The sequence below is a fragment of the Dendroctonus ponderosae genome, unplaced genomic scaffold (genome assembly GCF_020466585.1).
Source record: "Dendroctonus ponderosae isolate FM_Combo_2020 unplaced genomic scaffold, Dpon_F_20191213v2 Dpon_F_20191213_5, whole genome shotgun sequence".
Taxonomy (NCBI): Eukaryota; Metazoa; Arthropoda; class Insecta; order Coleoptera; family Curculionidae; genus Dendroctonus; species Dendroctonus ponderosae.
Genome location: NW_026018715.1, coordinates 7,748,577 through 7,772,555, shown reverse-complemented (window position 1 = coordinate 7,772,555; position 23,979 = coordinate 7,748,577). Strand labels below are relative to the sequence as shown.

Here is a 23,979-nt window from a genome sequence, read left to right as displayed (position 1 = left end):
AATTAAAATTAAACTTTAAACACACTAAATATACAATATTTTTTGTATAGTATTTTATGTACTTATTTGCGAAAACTGTGTCTTATTTAAATGGAAAGTGAATTAAATTCCTAGTTGTTCAAATGCACTTTGATGATGGTCAATACACATTGGTATTCGTCTTTTGTGATTTTTTATAACATCTAATAGAGTTCGTTTGAAATTTTCATTAAATGCATTCATAATCAGGTTCATTTGTTCCTATTTGCTTCATACCATTTGAGTTCTTCATGACATGGCTGATAGTTAAGAAGACGCTTATTGGACCGATTTTAAGAAAAACTTTTTATGAACGTATGTCACAAACGTCCAAACTTTTGAGAAACAGAGTGAAAGAGAGTTTCCAGAACCTTGTTCAGAAACCATGGTTCATAATGATACTTTTTAAGAATCTCCATGAAATTTAGTACACGTCTTCAACGCCTCAAGGTGCATTTTTTATGTGCAAACATTTGTATTATTTTTAGAAGTGGCGTCCTTACGAGCATCGCATGGAATGTTATTGGAACACAAAACAATACGTCCCTAATTTCTCTTAAAATAAAATTATTTTTGAAATTCTCATTTATTTCTCAGAAAATTTGATCTTTTGATCATTTGACGGATGGTTTTCGCTCAAAAAAATAAAATATTTTTATTTCAGAAAAGGTGGTAACTGTAGAATGCGAGTTGCTTATATACCTATGGGCTGAAAGAAAATTTTGTTGATTAGATTTGTTCAAAAATTATTGAAAATTATGCAATTTTTCCAAGTAAGAAAAATTCTAATAATTTTTAAAACCATCTTAGTGTGTCACTTGGTGTGAGTTCTTATTGGCATAAAGCATTGGTGAAAGCTACAACTCCTAATGTGGTACCTAATTTTTGGCAGTTTTTTTATTTTTCCTAGAGTAAAATAATTTACGTGTTTCTGGAAGATTTAACATTAAATATTCAACGAACTAAAAAGCATGACCGAAAAGATTAGGTTTTCAGCAATTGGACACTGAAGTAAAACAATTTTAGTTTTTTTAGCGAAAACTGTGCGTTGGACGAAGTATAAATAAGCAAGAGATCAAATGAACGAATTCGCTTAGAAATGAACGAGAAGTTCAAAATTTTGTTTTTTTTCAAAAATTTGCAATTCGATACCTGTACCGCCGCAACTGGTAAAAATGATTCAAATACTTATAAAATATGCTTTGAAGGACTAAAGACGTATAACAAATGTCATTTCAATACCTACCAAAATATTTCTATCTCGAACGTTAGGACTTTTTCTCAAAATACGTCTAAGAATCGTCCTTAATATTAGCATGCCACTAAGGAACACCCTGTATAGACGGTTTGTTCTGCCAGAATTGCAAATGCTTTAAACATGGTTCTACGTGAATCTCTATAGTTCATTATTGGACCTCAGAAATGTAAGCCATTTGCGAAAGATCACACTCTAGAAGTTTTCTGATATCGAGTTTGTCTCAGAAATTTATTGAAAGTAATGCGCAAAAAAAGTCCCTACCTCTATTTGCATTTTTTCTGAACATAAAAACTTTTGCTTATTATATTATTAGTATTTAGTTTCTATAGAGGATCCAGTATTTCACGAATAGAACAACTTTTGTCTGGTCGGCATTTATAGCAATAATCCTCCAATCACTGCCGAAAGAGAGAGAAATATCGATTTTTTTATACATGAAACGAACTTGATTGGAAGATTTTAGTTGTTCATCCGACATTATACTTAGAATTTGATGCAGACTAATGGAAATTTACTGTCTTAATGCAAACGCTTAAATTTTTTTCCGCTAAAAATCTTTCAGTTTGATTTAGGTACTATCGAATACCATGTAAATGCCTAAGGGACAATATCACCATATCAAATTTAACTCAGAAATTCATTGAAAGTTGTGCCCAAAAATGTATTTGCTGATGTTATTGTATTGTTCCTAATGGTCTCTATAGCAAATCCATTAATTTCTCCTTGAATCGACGCCGCTGTTAAATATTTTCTGAACCATTCATCCATTGCATTCCTTTAGAAGGTATTCGTAACATTTCACTTCAACGCGTACCCAGATTATCAGCCCGATTGGAATGACAGGTTTTGATGTCGAGCTGGGTAATGAGGACCCATTCTGTCCATTTGGTTCCCAAGAACCTATAATTCACGAATGGAGATGCATGGAAAGTTGAACTTGAAAATCCTCTACGTTATGGCTTGGCATTTAAGGCGAGCCTCTGTTTTTTGCTCCAATTGTCGATGATAATGCACCTCTTATATTGTGATGGAGAAAATTGGGCATTTGTTGATCTAAAACCCCACATCTGCTCATTTCTTTCAACGGAATTGAAAAACAGTCACCATAATCAAAGCGAGAAAGCTACTTAGCTAAATAAGTGCATGTTATATAAAATCGCCCGATCAGCAATCAGATTTCTTGTTTCAGAAACAATATTTATATTGTTCCAGTGCCCGTAATAAGCCTTATCACTGGCAACTGTTCAATTCCGAAAAGCCCCCCCGGGGGCCACGGGAAAAGGTCTTAATTTATCGACAAAAGTGTAAAATTGTGAAAGCGAAAAATGGTCAAATTGTATCTTATTTCGTTTGCCTGGTTTTGCTGCTATCTTAAATCGTGTTATTTATCGAACGCTTTTTTTCCTTTTGTTAAAATATCCCACGATTATCACTCCGGGCTAAAAAAAACAGCTTTTGTATGTGTAATAATAATCATTATGTACATATGAATCGCAATTGTTCTTCGCTTTGCTTTCTATTGTGGCTCTTTTTCACTTGGACATTAGCTTGGATTAGTTATAAACAATTGCATGTTATCTACAATGACAAATGTTTCTATCACCTGAACAGGGCGGTTCTACTTTCAGATATTTCCGGAAACGTGTAATTTGGATAAAACGTTGTTGATTAATAAAATGCATTTTTTAAAACAAGTATTGTGTCCATACAGGATGATCTTTATTAAGTGCAATACTGACACAAAACAGCATTTTGCTCGGGCGTAGTTTTGCGGTTTAAGCACTTTCGCCCAGTAAGTTTTTTAATAATGGGATTACCAGCAATGCGGATACTTCTTGGAATATTGAAACCGATGCCTGAAATAGTTTCCGATAAAAATTTCGCCTCCATGTTCAGCTATCTACTGGCGTGGGAATTTAGCAAAAAAACGTATTAACTAAAAACACACTATTTTAATATTTCTAATAATAAATAAGTGTAATCGTATAGTTTCAGTATTATTTTTGGTACTGGAATTTTACACTTATTCGGAAAACTGGACTTTGGATTGATCGTCTTCAAAAATGTACTGCTTATTCAGGATGTCTCAGCGATAAGTACCGTAAATTCAGGGGTAAATAGACCTTGTCCAAATATGCACGGGTCCGAAAAAGCTTTGTTTTTGAAATACAAAGTCAAACTTTACTTTAAATGTGCAAAATTAGAAATTTCTGCAAAAGGGTTTTGTTTAGAAACGATGGTTGATGGTTCATGGTTCATAATGATTCTTTTTTAAGAATCTTTATGAAATTTAGTACACGTCTTCAACGCTTCAAGGTGCATTTTTTTATGTGCAAACATTTGTATTATTTTTAGAAGTGGCGTCCTTACGAGCATCGCATCGAATGTTATTGGAACACAAAACGATACGCCCCTAATTTCTCTTAAAATAAAATTATTTTTGGTATTCTCATTTATTTCTCAGAAAATTTGATCTCTTGAGTTTATATCATTTGACCCAAGCAACTGTAGAATGTTGTTTGACAATGAATGGTTTTATAAATTTTAATGAAACTTTGTGGGTAGTGAAAGCTGCAATTTTAAATTATTTTATTATGCTTATTTTTACCAGTGCCATGCATACCGCTATGTTAATGGAAATTTTTAAGGAAAAAAAATCGTGCGCCACTAGTTTGTTTTTTACTGGTTTTGTAAAAAAAAACACATTTTCATTTCGGTCATACGACTAACCGTTTTCCGGTAAAGAAACATTTTGGAGCCCGTCTTTGGCTTTCGTAGAATTCAAAAATACCTACTTTGATAAATTACACTTATTTGGTTGTCCTTTATAGTTCTAGAAGTTTATTTTGTATTAGTCAAGAACTATTCATTGATCATGATGTGATCTTTAAACTCTGATAAACCCCCTGGTATGGCCAGCTATTTCCATAGGAGATAAAAGGCCTATAATCTAATACTCACGATTAATTTAGTTTGACGAATTTCAATTTATGGAAAAAGTGATATCATTTGTAATTAAAGATAAATAAACTTTGATAGACTGATATTAACTCCAGTGTTAATTTATTGCTGTAAAATTGGTACAGTCCAGGTACACAAAGTTTGATATTTTCAAACTCAATTAAGCCCTTATTACGCAATGCAATAAATCGAGATTCAATCGATATTTATTATATGTTTATAAATATTTTTATATTAATTCCGAAATTAAACAGCAAGGAAAATAACAATGTGTTACAAACTCCAGTATAAAATGCATCGAGTTGTCACACATTCTGTATACACAGACCGTAAAAATACAAACAGAAAGCAGATGAAACCAGCATAGGAGAAATCAAAACGCGATAGACACAGGAAACTGTAGAAACAATCACATGGAGAAATCAAGTCGAAGCAAAAACAGTTTGAAGATAACAACAAGAGCACCTGAAGTCAATGACAAGCTCGAAACGAACGTGTAAAATTCAACTCGGAACCAATTTCGTAATCAACTAGAAAGCATTAAATAATATGCTCTCTCACATACGCACATAAATTTGATTTAATTAATCGACGTGATCTTGCTCAAAGATCCGGCCATTTAATTCTGGTATATCAGAGAAAGGACACAGAGCCGATCGTAATTTTTCAATTTCATTCGTTATGGGCTCAAAGTGAAATGTCCAAGCCAAACTTGGATACAATTAATGAGCAAGCCCATAATCTACATGTGGGCGGCACCAACAATCTCAAAAACCGTTTAATTCTATTCGATTAAAAAATGGAGCAAATCATACTTTAATTGGACAACCTGAAAGCTTCCAGCTCTTTGAGAGATAGAAGGCGAAGTGTTAACACGGAGCTGTCAAACAGCAATAATTATCTGAAATAATCCGCCAAATTGGCCGCTTTAAGCATAAATATGTCAAATATTTAAAAGCTCTTACAATAATACAAATTTTTGTAAGATGCTGATGTTTGGGCTCAAATAGTTGCTATTATACTGCCCAAGTAAATGCTGCCTAATTTATATGAAACACCGAACCCTAAAAAGGCTTGAAGAGAAAGAATCAAACAGTAACGAGGTCGCAAAGTTATCAGTCAGAACTTCTATCGGGAAAAGATATCTAAAAAAAAAACATTAAAATTATATGAACCTTCAGTAACACCTTTTCGATTTACACTTTAATGCGATATCTACTAGACCATCACAAAGTAATAAACAAAAATTACATTCCTTTAGGCACTTTAATCTGAATTCTGGGGTATTATTAACTTTAAAAGCAGCAAAAAATGAAATTTACCGCAGAAAAAAACTTATAGTACTTACTAAAAAAACTTATGTACTTGCTTCGGCGATAATGAAAATTGTGCTCTCAGCAGAACACCCTTATTTTACGTGGCATAAACCTGACCAATTAATGTAAGAAAACCGAGCAAGAAAAGTTCAAATTTGTAAATCTCAGCAATCCCCATTAGTGATACAAAAACCGTTAGGTTCGAGTCTAATTGATAACAGAAAAACATCAATAATTGATACTACACACCTTACACGAGAATAAATGTGCAGTTCAGAGAAAAACGACAATTATTTTGCAGTTAATAAAAGTAAAAGTGTAACTGTAAAAGGTGCTAATATAAAGACAGTCTGCCATAGAAAACCTCGAGTTAATGTCCAAAGTCCGACTTTAAATTAATTTTTCAAAAACCAAAACAAAAATTTTAAAAAACCGCACGAGATGACACGCTAAAACATAAAAGCTCTACATCTAAATGGCAACCAAGGGAAAAGTAATGCCAAACTTACCAAAAGCTGCATCGTGCGTGCCACCTGGAAAAAAGGAAGAAAATGTATAGAAAATGTGAAAAATATATTTTTTAAATCAGCAAAACAAAGGAAAATAAGTGTCCGTTGCTTTGCGAAAAGCTAAATTCAGTTCAAACTAAATAATTTATAGATTTAAAATTATTCTTACCAACTTTCTGCAAGCTTGTGCCCCATCCTCCATTTTCCGCCCATAATGTTTAAAAAGTCCACACGGCATATAAACAGACAAAGAAAATCTACTCCGAATTGAAAACTTTAATCCTGCAGTTAGCAGGCACAATAAGCAACCGGACTTGCCTCAAAGGCCATAATGATTTTATACTTCCCATCTAGGGACGCGATTTACACAACACAAAAAACTCGCGATTTATTCCAAGCTGTAAGGAAACTGTAATTAGTAAATAAAGGCATTTAAAACCGTACATTGGTCGACCTGAAAAAATAGTATGTTAACGAAATATGCCAAAACTTTAGCTGATTCACAACGTACGCAGATAATATATTAGTAGTGAAAAAAGAAATTAACAATAAATAATTAAACTTAAATTATGCAAACACAGGGAATGACACTAAAAAACGAGAGGAATAGCTCCAGAAGCCGCAGACAAAAATGATTAAGACAAAACATATTGACAAAGCAAAAGAAATAATAACGTCGATTAGGTAAGTGAGAATGGAAACGGAGTATAAGATAGTCAAGGCAAAAAGGGCACCAAAGACGAGTAAGCAACAACGACTACAAGAGAGTTTGAAGAAGATAATTTGAATATAGTAGAATTGACAATAAAACAGCGGGCGAAAAACGGTGTAAAAACGCTGGTATACATTATTTAAACTCACAAACAGAATATTACAGAGGTACAAGGAGCTAGAGAAGCGAAGTATGTGAAAGAAAATGACTGAAAAACAGGGGAAACAAGAGCAAAATGTCCAGAAGCTGATAAGCCGAAAATGGTTTAGACAGGCGGAATGCAGAAGCAGAGGAAATAATAGCGTCAATTGGGAATTGAAGAGTAGAAAATAGTAAACATAAGAAGGGGGCAAAAGAAGAGTTTGAAAAGTGAATTTTAAAATATCACAATTTGTAATAAATCACAGAGCGGAATGAGTGTAAACGCTAAAACCGGGTCAAACAGAGATGACTGAAGTTAGAGGCAAACAATAGAAGACTGGCGAAAAAAAGGATGGGGTCACAGTAGGGCCAGAAAATGAAGTTATGCAAAGATAAAAATAGTGAATCGATGAACTGTTGAATGTATTGCAAAAAAATTCATAATTCTCTATCTAATGGCAGAAAAGCTGGTCTGGTAGCTCAAACGGTTCTTGTGAAACTTTGGCTCAATTTTGTTGAAATCGCGTAAACAAAAACCGTTCTCAAATTTTGCTTTGGTACAAAAACGAACCATATTTCCTATTTAGGTAAAAGCAGTAAGTAGTGTAGAAACCAGCCAGAAAAAAACGTTTTGATGGATTTCAACACGACAAGCATAAAGATAGAACTTATGCCTGTTTGGCCTCAAAAAAAAAACTTTTTGGTCTTGTATTAATAAGGTTATTCCTTCTTGATTCTTTTTTTAAAATCTAGAGCTCTTTTTGCAACTAAAACTTTATAGTCAACTTTAGGCAAAAATTCAATTTACAGAGTTACACGCATGATCGGATTCTTTCAAAGTAAACTTCAATTCAATTGAAAGTCGGCCAGAATTTTGGATTCTTTCCCATTCTCTTTTAATGCACCCTGTATATTGAATTACTGTTTCAAAGTTTCAAAGTTACTGTTTTCAGCTTCAAAATTGAAAAAATAAAAAAATTGCTCATAGAAATAAAGTTATCACTGCAAGTCCAAAAAATTGATTTTTTGAGATCACGTTGTAAATAAAAGAGACAGACGAAAAAGTTAAAAAGTCACTTCAAGACATAAAGTTTATCTTTCAGCATTTGGTGTTGAAATCCAAGCAAACGTTTCTTTTTTGCTCAACTGAGAATACTTTAGCAGAATTTTCAGAAAGCTCGCATTGCTTTATTTTCCACCCTGTACCCAGTTTATCTGAAGTACTTATTTTATGCAAAACTGTGAATCACAGAAAAATAGTTAGACTAGGTAATATTTTAAACAGAAATGAAATCGCTCAAAGCAATCAGAATTTATCCAGATCCAAAGTTCGGGCAAATGTGGCCTTGTTCAGGCGTTCCATACCTTCGGATTGCGAAATTCAATTAGCATATATATTTTTAGTGGCTTGACAGTTATTATATGCGACCAGAAGAAAGCTTCTCCATACATTCTCGAGATGAAAAAATGGCGATAAAACCCTGTCATGTCGACGATATCAATTTGGAACAGTTATCGAGCACATTTTTTGACCGGTAGAAAGTGAACGTGCCTCCATTGTTGTGTGTAGGATCTAATTTACCGAAAGGAGTTGCGATTACGAGATAAAACGGGCATTTAACTGCTGATTAGACGATTAATTAGAGGATTTTGCTGTCGACAACTATGTTGCGACACCCAAACCGAACGGATATTGACCGGAACAAATTGTCCGTTTCAATACACACTTCCTTTCAAATTTGCTGCTAATTGATTAATATTGTGTATAAAAATTGGATGACTTTTCTAAACCATCAAAAGTGAGTGTTTGATCTATGAATATTCATGGTGGTTCTGTTAAATGGGTATAACCTGGGGCGCGAGCGCCGTCATGTCTGAAGCTATTGAATTAATTTTTTGAATGTCCGCATTCAGTGATTTTTCCAACAGGCCAGCTGCTAATTTAAAGGAGTGAATGTCCGAATATATTGCAATAAAACCGATATATGTATAATTAGATTAAGCCCTCTACTTCCACGCTTGGTTAGATTGCGCAAATTGCATCTATAAATTACCTCTCAAATAGCGTTTTTTGATAGTCGGTACACAAAAACATACACTCCCACATCATTCAACTGTGTGGCAGGCCGGAAACGAAAAAAATTAGATTCCCTAAACAGATAATCGACTTTCCGTACAAGAAAAAAATCAATTACAGTAAACCGAAAGTAAATGGACGTACCCGTAATTGAACAAACACATTTACAAACAAGTATTTCAGAGTGAAATTGAAATTTAATCGAATGACTGGGTACATTTGCGAAGCGATTTGCACATCGAAAGTTTTGGCAAACTGATCGGGATGAATGATAGAGTCGAGAAAAAATGCGCGAGAGGAACGTCGATTGAAAAAATTTTTTTTAGTAATTGGAATGGATATGATAATGTGTAAAGTAGCAGATGAATCGGACAAAATACGATTCCCATCGTCTGGATCAGAGGTTTCATTTCCTGTGATTCCAGGCTTTCCCAATGCAATTGGTTTACTAAAAAACCTTCGGAAAAGGATGTTTGATCTAATAATCGCAACAGAAACAGGCCTTCGAATTTCCTCCTGGTCTAATTTTCAGTTCTTCAATAACCAATTAAAAATTATATTCAGTAAACAATTGGTTCATATAGGTAGTGGGAAAAATCACTTGAGGCTAAGCAGAGGATTTCAAAGTTTTAAGACAACTTTGCTCATTTTTTATATTTTATTTAATTATTTTAGGTTGAGTATATTTTAGTTTGTGAAAGTATTGCGTTTCTTTTCAATTTGGTGTTCAATTTTTCTCTTATTAATCCAAAGTCGTGAGGATGATCTGAGGAAAACGCTCTTGAAACTCAGAATTTCGATGGGTAAACAAGACAAACAGTAAACCGGTGCGTTAATTACGAAATGAGAGCTGAAGTTAATTGAATGGTGCCTGATTCTGTGCTTACGACACGCTTATAAAATTGTTGAATTACAGCTTAAGAGCACACAAAAGTATAAACAAATCTTTAAAGACAGAAAATCAAATAAGCTTAATTGCCGAAGCAAAATATTCGACTAATTTCCATTAGCTTACAGAAGAGTTTTTTACTAACGACTTTTCCTAGTAGTGTTGTTTCTTACACTTTTCACTGCTTTTCCGTAAGGTAGCAAAGGCGACTATTTTAATCGGCACTCCTAACACTTCCCAAGTACACCAATAAATTTAGGCGGAATATCAGTTTTGCGCGTCCGATGGGCATATATTTAAAGCAAAACAGACATTTTTAGGTAGACCCTTTTATTGTTATAGATATATGTTAAGTTTTCAAGCGATTAGTCAGCGTACAGTCAATGGATAATAAATCGGGACATACTGCACTTCGAAGGTATAAATGCACCTTATAAAATGTAACAACTTTTTGAAATTTTTAAATCAAATAATTTATAATTTGAAGACGGTTGACTTCACAGCTTAAAATGTAAATGCAAATTTGTAACTTTGTAAATTGTCTATCTAATGACGTATTAATATACAGGTACTTCCATTTGAAAAACAAAAGTTATATTGCGCTAAAAAGTTTTAGATTAAAGTACACATTGTTAACACCCTGTACAATGTATTAATATTTTGGTTAAATAGAATTCTTAGCGGATCTGTGGTGATTGGAAAGACGTATTTTTTGTATCTTTAACTGCTTTTTTTTGCTTTTACAATTAATTTTTAGATACCATGTTTTTAAGCAAAATTTTACTAAAATGGTGATAATCTGCCAACGTCGCAAGTAAGAAAAAAACAATTTACGGTGCATATACAGCGTTTCAAACTGCATTGTAGGAGCTAATGAAAAGTGGGTAGTTCTATTTAAAAAAATACACTTTGATCTTGCCTCGCTTTTCTGTGTCAAAAATGTGCGCACTCTCTGTGTCAACAACTTTTATATGAAACTATTTTTCGAAAGTTCAACACCAACGGAAATAATGAACTCTCTCGCACTAAAAAACCACCCTGTATATCACTGAAATCGTAATAAAATACTCTATTTAATAAAGGCATAATCAAATATGGTTGCCATTTAAAAAGCACAAGTTTATGTCATATGTCAAAAATGTCAGTTAATATGTAAAAACGTCTTATGTACTTGCAATGTAATTTCCTACAAATTTTCTATTCACTGTTTTCCTGTCTGAGTAATATTGACGGAACTGGGGTTATTTAAAAGTCCGCCATAAATTAGTTTTTCTTGGATCTGCTGACAGCTGTCAAATTTTGAAAAAATAAAAAATGTTTCGAGTAGAGCGTTCAAAACTGAAATATTTTGTCCATTTACTTTTGTTCGTAATTGCTGTAGTTTCGACGATCATTGTACTAATCATCTAAAAAGTCACGCTGTATATCGACCAACAGACAGGTGAGTCTGGTTGGGGTTCCGTCCCAGACGTTTCGTGCCCCCGTGACTCATCAACCAGTTAACGATCGATTTCACTTTGCCGACGGCAAGCCAATGAGAAAATTGTCTGCATCGTTACTAAACCCTATCAGACGATTCTATTCTACATGCCAAGACCATTTCTGCTTGGTTTAACGTCGGTAGAATTTGCTCGTCCAATCAATACTTTTGGATGGCAACGTTGCGAATCGATAGCAGTGCGCACCAACTGTCCGGCGTCCATCGCGACGCTCAAGAAGGCGACGCCGAACAAGTGCATATCGCGAGTCGCAATTCCAATCAGCTGTAGTCATTTGATTGTGACAAAACCGACTTGGTTCACTTGATTAATTCCAGTCGAAGTCGGCTTTTTGTTCGATTTGTGGACGTTTTTTTCCGGGCCGGTTAAACCGCAGTAGTCGCGCGGTGAGAACGCGAGAGCATGCGAATGTGTTGCTAAAAACTACAATTTGGTGCGCTAAAATGAGCGGTCTTAAAGGATTAACGGATGTGACTCAGGACGAGTTTGCCAGGGGCCGCATTCTGGAAGGTAAGCAGAAACCGGCTTGATTTGCTTACCATGAGGTCAAATCCAATGCGACGCTTATTACGGGACGATCTTTGTGGTCTCATTGCGGTCATCTAAGTGAAGTGTTTCGGAAGGATAAATATTTACACTGGGTAATCGAGATTGTTACAGTTTGGTGGCCACGCCTTGTTTTTGCTTCAAAACTTACTAGTTGAGAACTAATTAAGTCTTTTATAGCTTATATAACAATAACAATATTTAAATGTATTTTTTCTTTCAATTACATGGCTTCAGTAGTGTGTGCTACCGTCGCCGATTTTCGTCATTTTGATGTCGAATTGTCATTTACGCTTCACAAAAGGCTAGTCCAACAAAGCATTCACTTCAAAGTCTCCAAACCAAGCACCGATCGTAATAATCACGTGAAAACGACGAGGCAATATACGTACGTCAAAGTCACCAATTTTGTTACGTGAAATTGACGTCTTTACACGGATATGTCACGGGAAAATGACATCCATAAACGACGTACACTGACGTTTCAAAATATTACAAAATTTCACTTGTTCTGTCTGGCCTTGTCTTATAGGTATAGGTTACTCAGGTTTAATCTTGATAACTTCAGAAATCGGTAGAACATGATAGAATGTTCCGAATTGATATAAAATTTTTGCATAAATGGAATCTTTTCCGAGATAGATTTTCGTTGGAATAAGATTCTGATTTATTTTCCTGACTGCGTGTACTTGTTAGGATATTCTTATATTTCCTTTGTTTCAGTCAAAGTGTGAAGTAAAAATTTTGAAACATCGTTTATTTCATTACGTTTCGGCGAGACAACAGCGCCATCATCAGATTTAAAATTTACACAAACTCATGAATGGTAAAAATCAACGTCCTTTTAGGTCTTTGCCTTCTTGAAAACCTCGTCAGGTTTTCAATTCTTCAAATCTGATGATGGCGCTGTTGTCTCGCCGAAACGTAATGAAATAAACGATGTTTCAAAATTTCACCCTTTACTGAGACCCAGGAAAGATAAGAATATCATAACAAGTTGGAATAAGAATAAGACGTTTTCTCCCGATTTTCCTTCGTAATTTGTGAACCACATATCTGATTGCGGTAAAACTCGGCAAACAACTACTTCTAATAACCTTACATAGTCTCCTAAAGTTTTAGACGCACAGCTTTCTTAGACGATCATTGTTTATGTCACCCTTCTTTTTTACATTTCTTTGACAATTTCAACAATAAATAAAGCGTATTTAAATAAAGCACCTGCACAGATCAATCACTGATTCAAGTTGAAGCTTTTCTGTCTTTCGGCTTTTTTTCATATTTTGTCTTGTCTCTGAAGTATTTAAATAAATTTGACACATTGAAGCCCTCCATTCATCTACATTTCATTTAACGTTACAGCAAATCATGGAAACTCACACAAATTTGTGTAAACTGACGTTTGTGCGGAATTGTTTACAGAAGTAAAGATTTAGTTAAACAACAAACAGTTTAAGAAAAAAAAATGTTTTGTCTCAAAACAAGTTTTACTTAGACTTATGCCGTTATTTACGACTACGCTCTTTTTCCCGATTTATTGCCCAATAGAATGGGTCAATTATTGGTGGCTTTGACGGCTCATATCTGGTGACCTTACCAGGAGCGTACAGCGCAGAATCGGGCTGCGACCGATAAATCGGACGATTTATTGCAGTCAGAGCATGTTGGAAATTATTGCAAATTGTAATTTTTTCGGGGTTATTTGTTGTTTGCAAACTGTTCAAAAAATGATAGATTAAATTTTTTTATTTTGACTGTTTGTTGCAGATGTTGAAAATCTGTGTCGTATGCAACAACTTTAGAAAATTGATAAAGAAAATTAGTCGCTTCTTTGAAACTGCTTTGGAAGCAAATGATTCAGCTCTTGGTTCATGTGCTATAAACTACTCGTCATTGTCCTAATTATTTGTAAGAACAGTATCGAAGTGTAAAGTCGATGGCGGCCAAGAAGAAACATTCAATAATTGGCCAATAAATCGGGGAAAAGTGCGTAGTATACTACCGGCATTAGAAGTATATTTTTTGTGCCACTTCTCTCTTCTTTTCTTTCCAAACTGCTACAATGAAACTTGTTTAAATAAAACACTTGCGCAGGTTTATTCACTGGTTTAATTAGAAACTCTTTGTCTCTTGACTTTTTATGAAATTTCATTTTGCTTCTGAGATATTTAATGAAATTCGAGGCAAAGTAGCGCCCATAAATTTCACGTTAAGTTACAACAACCCATGGAAACTCACAGATATTTAGATAGAAGTGTTCCAAATTTTACCTTGATTGGACGAATGGTTCAAGTTACGACCAAAAAGCGGTAAAAAATCTTTACAACTTGCTAAATTTCCATTAAACATTTTACGTTATATTTTTTATATGTATAAAAATTATTCCTAACGGTAAAAGATGCCTATTTTGGTCTCCGGGTTGATCAGTCAATGAGTGGTGGGGAAAGACTCAAAAATTCAATTTTTCTTGGGCCAAAATTTCGGCTATATTAAAGACATCTTCAGGGCTGTAAAAAGGAAAACACAGTGGTTTCACTCTTAATCTAAATTATTCTGACCTGTTCTTTCGATTCCTGAAGTTATAAAGATCAAACCTCTCTCATCTTGTATATCATATTAATTTGCAAAACGATTGTTTACAAAAGTAAATATTTAAAAAAAATTAAACAACAAACAGTTTACAAGGAAAAAATGACCTGTTTTATGACATGGTTTACTTAGACATAGAAGATGCGGCGTTACTGAAGACTTAAGAGAGAAGAAAGAATACAGACAATTAATGAAATGCTGCATCAACAGAATAAGCAATGCTTTTCCCCTGTTTTGCAATAGATGAAAAACCAGCGCCAGCTTTTCGCAGGCGATAAAACTTGTTAGCAACTAGTTTTTATTTTCAATTATTTTCCAATTAATCGATTATTAAAAATCGAATAAAGTGCGTTTGCGAACCAAATATCACTATCAAACTTTGCTGAGTGCATTCGCACCGTAAGCCGAGCTTTGGAATGAAGAGGTTTCCGGGTCGTGCAAGTTTTTGTCCCAGCAAAATGAATTCGTCTTCATCGAACCTCACATGCGATTAGAATTGGGAAAGTGCAACATAATGACGGTTTTCTACTTAATGATGTGATGATGAGCCCAGATTCAGCAATGAACAACATTTTATTCACTGCTCGAAATGGTTTCGATTGCATTAGAGCAGAATATGAAAGGAACTTTTATGATTCACTAATGATGGAGTCGAATGTGCACGCTTTCACGCTAATTTCCACCCAGGATTTGGCAAACCAACACTGATGATGCATTTAAGTCGAAACCTGTTGAAGAAACTTGGTCGTCTTTGAAAAGTCCGCTAATACACTTCACTGATTTGCTGTTGAGTGTCTCGTCACCTGATATTCGTCACTTAATCGGTAATGAAACCGACAAAGTGCGTCAAACCATGTTTTTTTTGCAATTTATATCGGATATTTAATATTTAGTGCGGGACAGTTCTACTCCCACGCTGTTCGGACCTAATAAAGGAAAAATTAATCAGTAAGCACAAGTGGTACCGAATTTCACCGAGCTGAACAAGACATCTTCCTGCCTAACGAACTGTGAACCATATTGTTTAACTCATCGGAACCAAAGGTACCATAAACGCCCGATTTACATTTTGGTCGGTACCCGACTCGACCCAGATTCCAGGATGGTCAGGTACCCAAATTAGAGTTCATTAACGGCGTTTTTTTACGCGACATTTAACGCCCAGGTTTGTTTTTATCGATAATTAATTTCACCCAGCAAGCAGATCGTCGAGTTATTACTGTGTTTTCGCCTGTAACATATATAAACAATCGGTTACATAACGGCAATATATTTACATAACTCATACTTTGTTGCAACGTAAGCAACATTTTTGTCTATAAAACCGCAAAAACGCGCAAATCGTTGTTTGCTTTCTTTTCGTAGTTCTAGTCAAATTCCATTCGATTGCACTTAATAATAAAGAAACCAGCGGTTACAGAACTGCATCATATGCACTTGATTACTATGGGGTACGATGCGAAAAAAGTTCAATGGGACGAATTGATTTTTTGCACTATGAATTATCATGAACGGATTGCTGATGATAACTTGCATTCGAAACGTACAAGGTTTACTGAATGAAATTTCCGCGCTAATAGTGGCGCCGTTAAATTGACATCTGCACGTGTGAATATTCGAATTCGATTTTTAGTAAGGCGTGCCGCTAATAAGTTTTATGCCTGCCGTTATTGGTGCATTTTTTACGCTTGGCCGGTGGGGCACAATTTGATTCTTATTCTACTTCGCTTGATTCCTTGACACCTTCCTGCATTCGCAAGTCCTCAAACATATGAGTCATTAATTAAGCACATTTAAATCAAAATATGTCCAAAATACACTTTTGAATAATTCATTTAACACCGACAAACCAATGTGATGGGTAAACAGTAAAACATTTTATAGGTTACAAATCAAAATGAAATCCGAACAAGGCTTTATTTTGACGCTGCTATTAAAAGGAAATAGTGCCTGGTATTAATTCAGTTACAGCCTGCAATTATTAGTGGACGGGCACTAAGTAAACATGTTCTTCCATATCTCTCTAACATATATTATGCAGATATTACAACTACAGACTTTGCCCAATTTATTGGCGAATAAAGTGTGCCAATTATTGGAGGTCACCCGATATGAGCGAAAAGCGTAGCATGGGGCTTCCATCGATAAATCGTACGATTATTGCCGACTTAGAGCATTTTGGAAATTATTGCGAATTGTAAAAATGTTCTGGAAATTTTATGTTATTTGTTGTTTGCTGACTGTGCAATGACGGTGTTGGCAGCGGTTCTCCAAAAAAAGTGACAAGGAATTAAGACTTAAGTTAATTTTTTTATTGTGTTTAAAATGTTGAAAATCTGTGTTGCATGCATTAACTAGTCACTTCTTTGCATGCAGCAACAAAACACTAAATAACAGAACTAAAGTATTGAAATTTAGGTCAGTTTTACTGAAATTTCCCCAATTTATTGAGAGATCAATATCTAAGTGTTAAGTCGTTGACGGCAAAAGTTTCAATAATTGGCTAATTTTATTGGTAAATAAATCGGGAAAAAGTGCGTAGTGTAGTATATCGGCTTATCGAAAAATATGTTATCGTTCTCGAGGAATAAAGTCAATTTAATATCGACATAAATTAAACTTAATCAACAAAACATTTAATCTGGCTACTAACAGTTAATAACGTTCATAAATGGTAACGTAAATGGAGTTTTCAAGTGTTTCAAAAATTCCAGTAACTGCTCGGCTCAAAAGCAAAACTAAAATTCGGTCTATCTGACAGGTTTTTGAATTGGAAAAACAATTAATTGTTTTTATTGCTTCACTTGTAGATAAATACAACTATGAAGACTTGGCAAAATTTAATGTACTTTTTTCCAAAAATAGTAAATTCACTCGTTAACTAATTTCACTAAAATGCCAACAAATGTTTTGAAACGAGAATATTTTAAATTAATTCTTGTCGTCCTGTATAACCTACTGAAAGAACATTTATGTTTAGAATTGAATACATAATAACATATTGAAGTATAAATTATTATTAATTACACACCGAAATTTCGTCCTGAAATACGCAAAATACATGTGTATTCTTCGATAGTAAAATCAATATAATTGAGGGATAATAAACAACTTAATGACATTTAGATGCAGTTTGTGCAAACGAATTTGTGATAAAACAGTGTATGAACTAAGAACCATTAGACTTGCTTTATGCATTTCAATTTTATACTAAATTTAAGCTTCTAAATGTATTATTATGAAGACAATTGTCCGCTAATGTGTTTTATATTTCGGCCTTTGAATGACGATGTTTCATCCATTGCAAATAAAGTGATTAAGTAAATAGGCCAAATAAAAAAATAGCTGAACTTCGTTTTCGTTCTGCATCCATAAAGTAGAAAAACATTTGCATGTGTCTTCATTAATCATTTGATTTAATTTCCTTTTCATTTCCCCATTTGTTTCTCGTTGCGCTCCCACGCTTGATCCATCAAGATTATACACTTTTTGCATTGTTCTACTTCTATTATTCTTAATGCTCCTACTCGCTTATTCTTGAAATACACCAACTAAATTATTGTTTTTTTTGACGATTTTAATTATAAATACAGGGTGTCTCGTTTGCGATACTTGGGCCAAACTTAAAATCATAAAATCAAAATATAAAGAAATTTTTTTTTAATTCAATTTCAAAATGACCCTATATTTTCTTAGTGAGAATAAATACAGAAACACGTTTTATGTAAAATTTTCTTTATAATGATTGCTGAATAATCTGCCCTTTTCAGAATAAGTATACGTGGTCAGGTAAAGAAGTTATTGGACCGAAGTTCATTTTTTAACTGGAACGTCCTGTATATTTCAATTTAAGGAGACAGCACAAGCGAAAATCCTAGAAAATGTGATAACCTGTACAATATTGTATCTATGTAACTTTCAACCATCAAAGAAGAAATGTTCTGCTTATTCGTTATTTTCCGCCCATACCAGAAACTTAACCTTTGCAAGGTGCTTAGGCGTGGACGGATTTAGCTAAAGACTAAAATGTCAGCAGGTTTCTCTTCCAACCACCATATTTCACCGTTTAGCATTGTTTTTCAATCTTCATTCATTGTTCATCAGGATGAATTTATGTGCCGTTTTTTACCCGCCTGGAAGGCTTTGATTATGTTCTTCATTTTCCGGCCGGCTGAACGAAAAGGTTATACAAGCTGATCGGAACAGTGCTAATTAAAGAGCGCAAGACTTCGGATTAGATAAGAGTCGAAACGAATTAATAGACGAGTTATTGGTATGATTGTTGGATGGGTGCAGTTGCAATACGAGCACGTCTTAAGCGCTCCAATTCCGCGAGTAATGTATTAACCGAAAACAGGCCTGAACTGACTGGGAACTGGGCCAACAATCATTGAGATAGGACGTTGAAAAACTGCAAAAAAGATCAGTAAAACTTAGGAGATTAGCAAAAACTAGTTGCCTTGCAGAAGAATTCGTCGTTGGCAGACTAGATGCCTTCCTTTCGATCCGTCACGACCCAATTGCTACAGTGAATTTCTCCCTCAATTAGGCAAATTAAGATGTTCGGTAAAAATTTACTTGTTTTATCACACACTGATGCACACTCCATCTAGTGCTTCTAATATGAATTTTGCAATTCCTCTTCAATCGGCCATCTTAAACCACTGTACTCTTTGTTGGCCAGATTTAAGTCCTATTGAATAATTAATTTTCCTATAGGTTTCTTTCCTTACTTCCGTGATTTGCCCATCTTTTCACGTTGTCTTACTAATTCCTCTTCTCTCGGCCATTTCATTAGGCCAGGGTAACACTGTGTTGAGTTGCGCTATTGAGTTGTTGCCGCTCTTTGAGTTAACGAGTTATAACTCATCGGTTAATGAGTTGTAATTAATTTGTTAAAGCTTTACGAGATTATTCAAACAACTAAAATAAAGTAATAATAAATGTAATAAATTAATAATAATAAAGTGAAGAGACGCTTTTTCAGTTCGGGGAAATATTTTTTGGAAAAAGACCTAGAAATAATTATTAGGGTTTTGTCCATACTTCAAAGCTGCAAAAAGTTTTCCAAACATTTTTGCAAAGCGGTTATGGAGGCCAATAAAATTTATCTTATCATTTTTCACAGAAATTACCTGAAGAGTGGGCAGTATTTTAAGTAAAACTAAAAAATAATGCGATTTTTGCGTAGAAAGAATTGCTTAATCGAAGCTTTGCTAAAACTGCAATGACCTGAAAATTTAAAGGAACTTTAGAAATCCTCAGAGCGCTGATCGATGTTTTTTCAAAATAGTCCTAATTAATTTCGGTAAAAAACTGAATAAAATTATTTGGTTTTTGTGCCTAATTCGAAGCTGAAATGGGTTTTCTAAAGTTCCCTGCAAACCGATGAATGAGGCGAATTTTCTAGCAAAATTGATTTTGTCATTTTTGGCTGAAAACACCCCAAGAGAATCATCAGAAAATAATGCTTTTTTCGTTTTCGATTAAAAACTTTTAGTTTTGTGTAACGTAACTGTTTTCGCGAAAAAACGGTAGGAATTTATTTTCGTTTTTGTTCCGAAATCGACACTGAAAAAAGTTTTGTAAAATTTTTACAAAGCTATAAATTTATCGTGTCATTTTTCGCGTAAAAGTCCTGCAGGTCGTCAGTATTTCTAAGTGAAACCCTACAAAATAAAACGTTTTTGAGTAGAAAGTAAAGTAGAAAAAGAAACTAAAAAACAACATTTTTTAACAAGTTCTACAGTCTTCAGAGGAATGGAGGTGACGAGATTTCCGAATAATCTGTTATAAACTTTCGCTTATTCTGTTCGTTTTTTGATAAAAAAAATATTTTAATTTGATGTTATTTATATATTGAAGTTTGATAATGAATTTGAAAAAGTTGTTTGATTTTTGGTCCACATTCGAAGCTGGAAAGGGATTTCAAAACTTTTTATTATTTTATAATTAATATATTATAATTTATTTCCTAATTTTTGGCGGCAAATACCTTAAGATTGTCAGCATTTTTAAGTAAAACTTTAGAAAATTGAGCATTTAGGAGAAAGAGTAACTTGGCTAAAACTGGAAAATTCTGAAATTTAAAGACATTTTAAAAATATTATTAATAAATGGCCTTTAAAGTAACGGAACTGAGTTACTGCGCCGGTGCGTTGGTTTGGCGCACCAAGCAATTTGCACAGCACTGTGCCAACTCCTAAAAATTCACTGAGTTACCCAGGCCTACGTTTATACTAAGTTTTATACTACTGTCCTCTTTATTAGCCATATTTATGTCCTATTGGATATTTGACTTTCCTATAGTTGCCTTCTGGTTTTTTCCTTACTTACGGGGTTCGCCCATTTTGAGATAAGTCGCGATAAATGACTCAAATTAATTGCGTATATGAATGAAAATAATATTAAAGATTTAAATGTAAAATTGACTATCTAGTAGCCTCATGAAATAGAATTCGGCAAAATATATTACAAAAAAACTTAAATAAGCTTGCGTGATGACTTTTGGGATAGTTACAGAATGAGATCGTTTAAAAATATGGTAAAAATCATAGTTCAACCTAACTTGTGTATTAACGCGAGTATTAATCCAACTCAGCCGTTTTCCTGTGAACCTCTAGAACTTCCAGAAACCTCGACTTAGAAGCAGAACTTTACTCGTATCTCCAGCCATCTAACCGTTCAATGTCAATAGAAGTGTAGCAACAAAAATAGTTGAAATAGTTTTAGTATAAACTGGCTATAAGTCACATAAACAAATAAATGTATTACAAACTCAGAACAAGAAAAACTAAATCTCATTAACTTTGTAAAATGCTAGAAGTGCTTAAGTTCTCACAAACAATCCACGCCGTTGTTTCTCTAACAATTTGCTATTTCAAGGAAATTTTAATTAGTTTTTTCCTATTCTTACTCTCTGTGTCTTAAAAAGAAACGCAAATGGGGTTCTCGCTAAAAGGTTGCTCATCTATGCGCCTGCTAATATCTATTCAAAATACTGTGCAAGAAATTAATTGTTATTCTGCTTTTTGTTGGGCGATTTCAGTAATTAAAATAGCCATTTTAAAGCCAATCGAATTATCTACAAATGAAAATAACTAGCAGAGTTGAGCTTTAAAATGCAAATTGTTTATATCGTTTCCAATCACTGGCGAACATTTCTTACCTACTTGCTCCTTGAATTAAAAGAAGTGCGACTAAAAAACAAATATGGGAAAATATAGTACGCCCTTACAAATTCCACAATGTTAAAAACAAATTAATTTGGCATTTTTGAAAATAAATGAAAATGAAATTGAAGGAAATAAAAATAAAAATCGTAGAAACTAAACTAAAATAAACTTGATATTGAGCTTGCCGCTGCCATGTATTCATCAGAATATTCCAAAGAAACGAAGGATTCATGTTCACTTTAGAATCCTTTAGAAGCTACAAAAATGATCAACTCTTTTTTGGATCATCCAATAATGGCCTAAAAACGACTACCAATGTGGGCAATCAATATTGAAAGCAACTTTTGTATTTGTCATGAACAACACTTCCATCGTCTTCGGATGGAACTGTTGTTGTTTTTGAGATAACAGGCCTTCTTAAGCCTGCCAATAATTTCCGCATTGAGACCCATTCATGGATTTAATGCCAAGAAAAAGACCACAACGGGCACCGGGTACCCATGCCGGGTACCCGTCTGCTTTTTTCGACAATAATATAAAAGTTTCTTAGAAGGTTATCGCTTCCCTACCTTGCAACCAACGAGTGCAGCAAGTACCCGATCAGGCTTTTACCGAGAACCATGTGCATTGACGTTGTTGGTTGTTAGAAGGTGTCCCCGGTGCCGCAGTTGTTCTTTAGCTCGCGTCCGGATCAGTTTGGTTCTGAGCGCTTTTGGAATACGTGCACTTTGAGGAGTTGAGTGATTCGAACCCGATGTAGTCAGCTGGGTACCAATATGAGCGATAGTTTGGACATGCCTTCCGATTCGAGTGCAAGTTCCGGATTGAATTCGCTGGATTTTTGGGATTACACCATTGAGCTGGAGTGCTTGCAGGGCTCCGCAGGTACTGAGTGGGTTCGATTTTTTTATGGTTTAGTACCCTGCTCCAACTATAGGGTTTAAAGTTAAAGCTTTTAGGGTTATTCACGCTATACGGTACGGAAGTTTACGGCTAAACCGTTTGATTTTTAAAAAGTATTATTTATGAATTGTCCGACGCCTACCGAGCGCACATTTAAAAAATATTTTTGTAATGTACAGGGTGTCCCAAAAGCTCTAAAGGTATCAAAGTTGGTTTTTTTTAATGGAATGTCCTGAATATTATTGCATTTTTGGATTTGCTGATGAAAATAAGTGTCTGTTTTAATGAGGATTATCACACCTAAATCTTAAGGTTTTTCAAATAATACGAATTTAATCAAAATCTAATCTAATTTTCACGTGTCAAATACTTTAGAAGTATTTAAGTTATGTAAGCGTAAGTTATAGTGAAGTGTAACAAGATATAATATTTTATATCCCAATGATAATAAACTTACCATGTTATACCATTGTCTTACCATGTCCACCAATTTAATCTAATCAAATAAGAAATTTAAGTGGCTCTAACTTGATTAATTTAAATACAACCCCATATTTTTTAACTTACCAGGAAATGCAATTTTTAGTTACCTATCGAATGGTATTAGGATGTTAATAGCTAAGTTTTTTACAAAATACGTCAAATAGTCGTTCTGTGCACCATTTGGTGATGTTTAATTTAAGGTTCCAATGTATCTAAGTTGCCTATGCCATTAACACATGTCAAATAATTTATTTTATTTGTCAGTTTAGACTGCAAAGTCTCTTTTTAATAGCTAGAGTGGTATTGTTTTATGTAATTGTAGACGTGTTGGTCGTTATTTTAATATTATTATTGTGTTGCTTAGTTAAAATGAAGAATTATCGTAAGAGAAGAACGTATTGACATGATTTTCACCCTTGGAGAATGTCATAAAAATTGTTTATTGACTTCTCGAGTTTATGCTCAAAAGTGTCCTGAAAGAAATCATCCTAAGCCAACAGTTTTTAAGCGCTTATTACACCAATTTGAGGAAAGTGGGAGTGTCAATTATAAAAAACCCATTACAAGGAAATCGGTCACTGAAGATGAAGAAAATGTTTTCACGGTAATTGGTTCAGTTATCGAAAATCCCAATGTTAGTCAAAATCTAGCATCCAAAAGTACTAACATTAGTCAATCAAGTATTTCCAGAATTATCAAAAAGCACAACGTTTATCCTTATAAAATTCAGCTTTGTCAAGAACTTTATGGAAATTATTTAGAAAACTGAACTGAGTTTTGCATGTGGGTGTTAGATAGTGGCAGAAATTGAAAAGTTTTTCGAAAATGTGTTATTTAGTGATGAATGTACTTTTCATAACAATGGTCTCGTGAATAGACACAACTTTCATTATTATTCTGATA

At 34.1% G+C, this 23,979-nt stretch overlaps 1 protein-coding gene across 3 annotated transcripts in view; it reads left to right on the top strand.

The window, feature by feature from the left end:
* LOC109539565 overlaps positions 1–23,979 on the top strand; it is a 74,644-nt gene that overhangs the window by 30,584 nt on the left and 20,081 nt on the right. Inside the window, exon 1 of one of the 3 annotated variants that reach the window (XM_019907389.2) lies at positions 11,576–11,890. The exons of 1 other annotated variant lie outside the window; for it this stretch is intronic. In XM_019907389.2, coding sequence (XP_019762948.1) covers positions 11,824–11,890 — 67 coding nt within the window. In that variant the 5' untranslated portion in view covers positions 11,576–11,823. Of the gene's footprint in view, positions 1–11,575; positions 11,891–22,228; positions 22,576–23,979 lie in introns of those variants that run through there. One more of the 3 variants, XM_019907387.2, reaches the window with a different exon arrangement.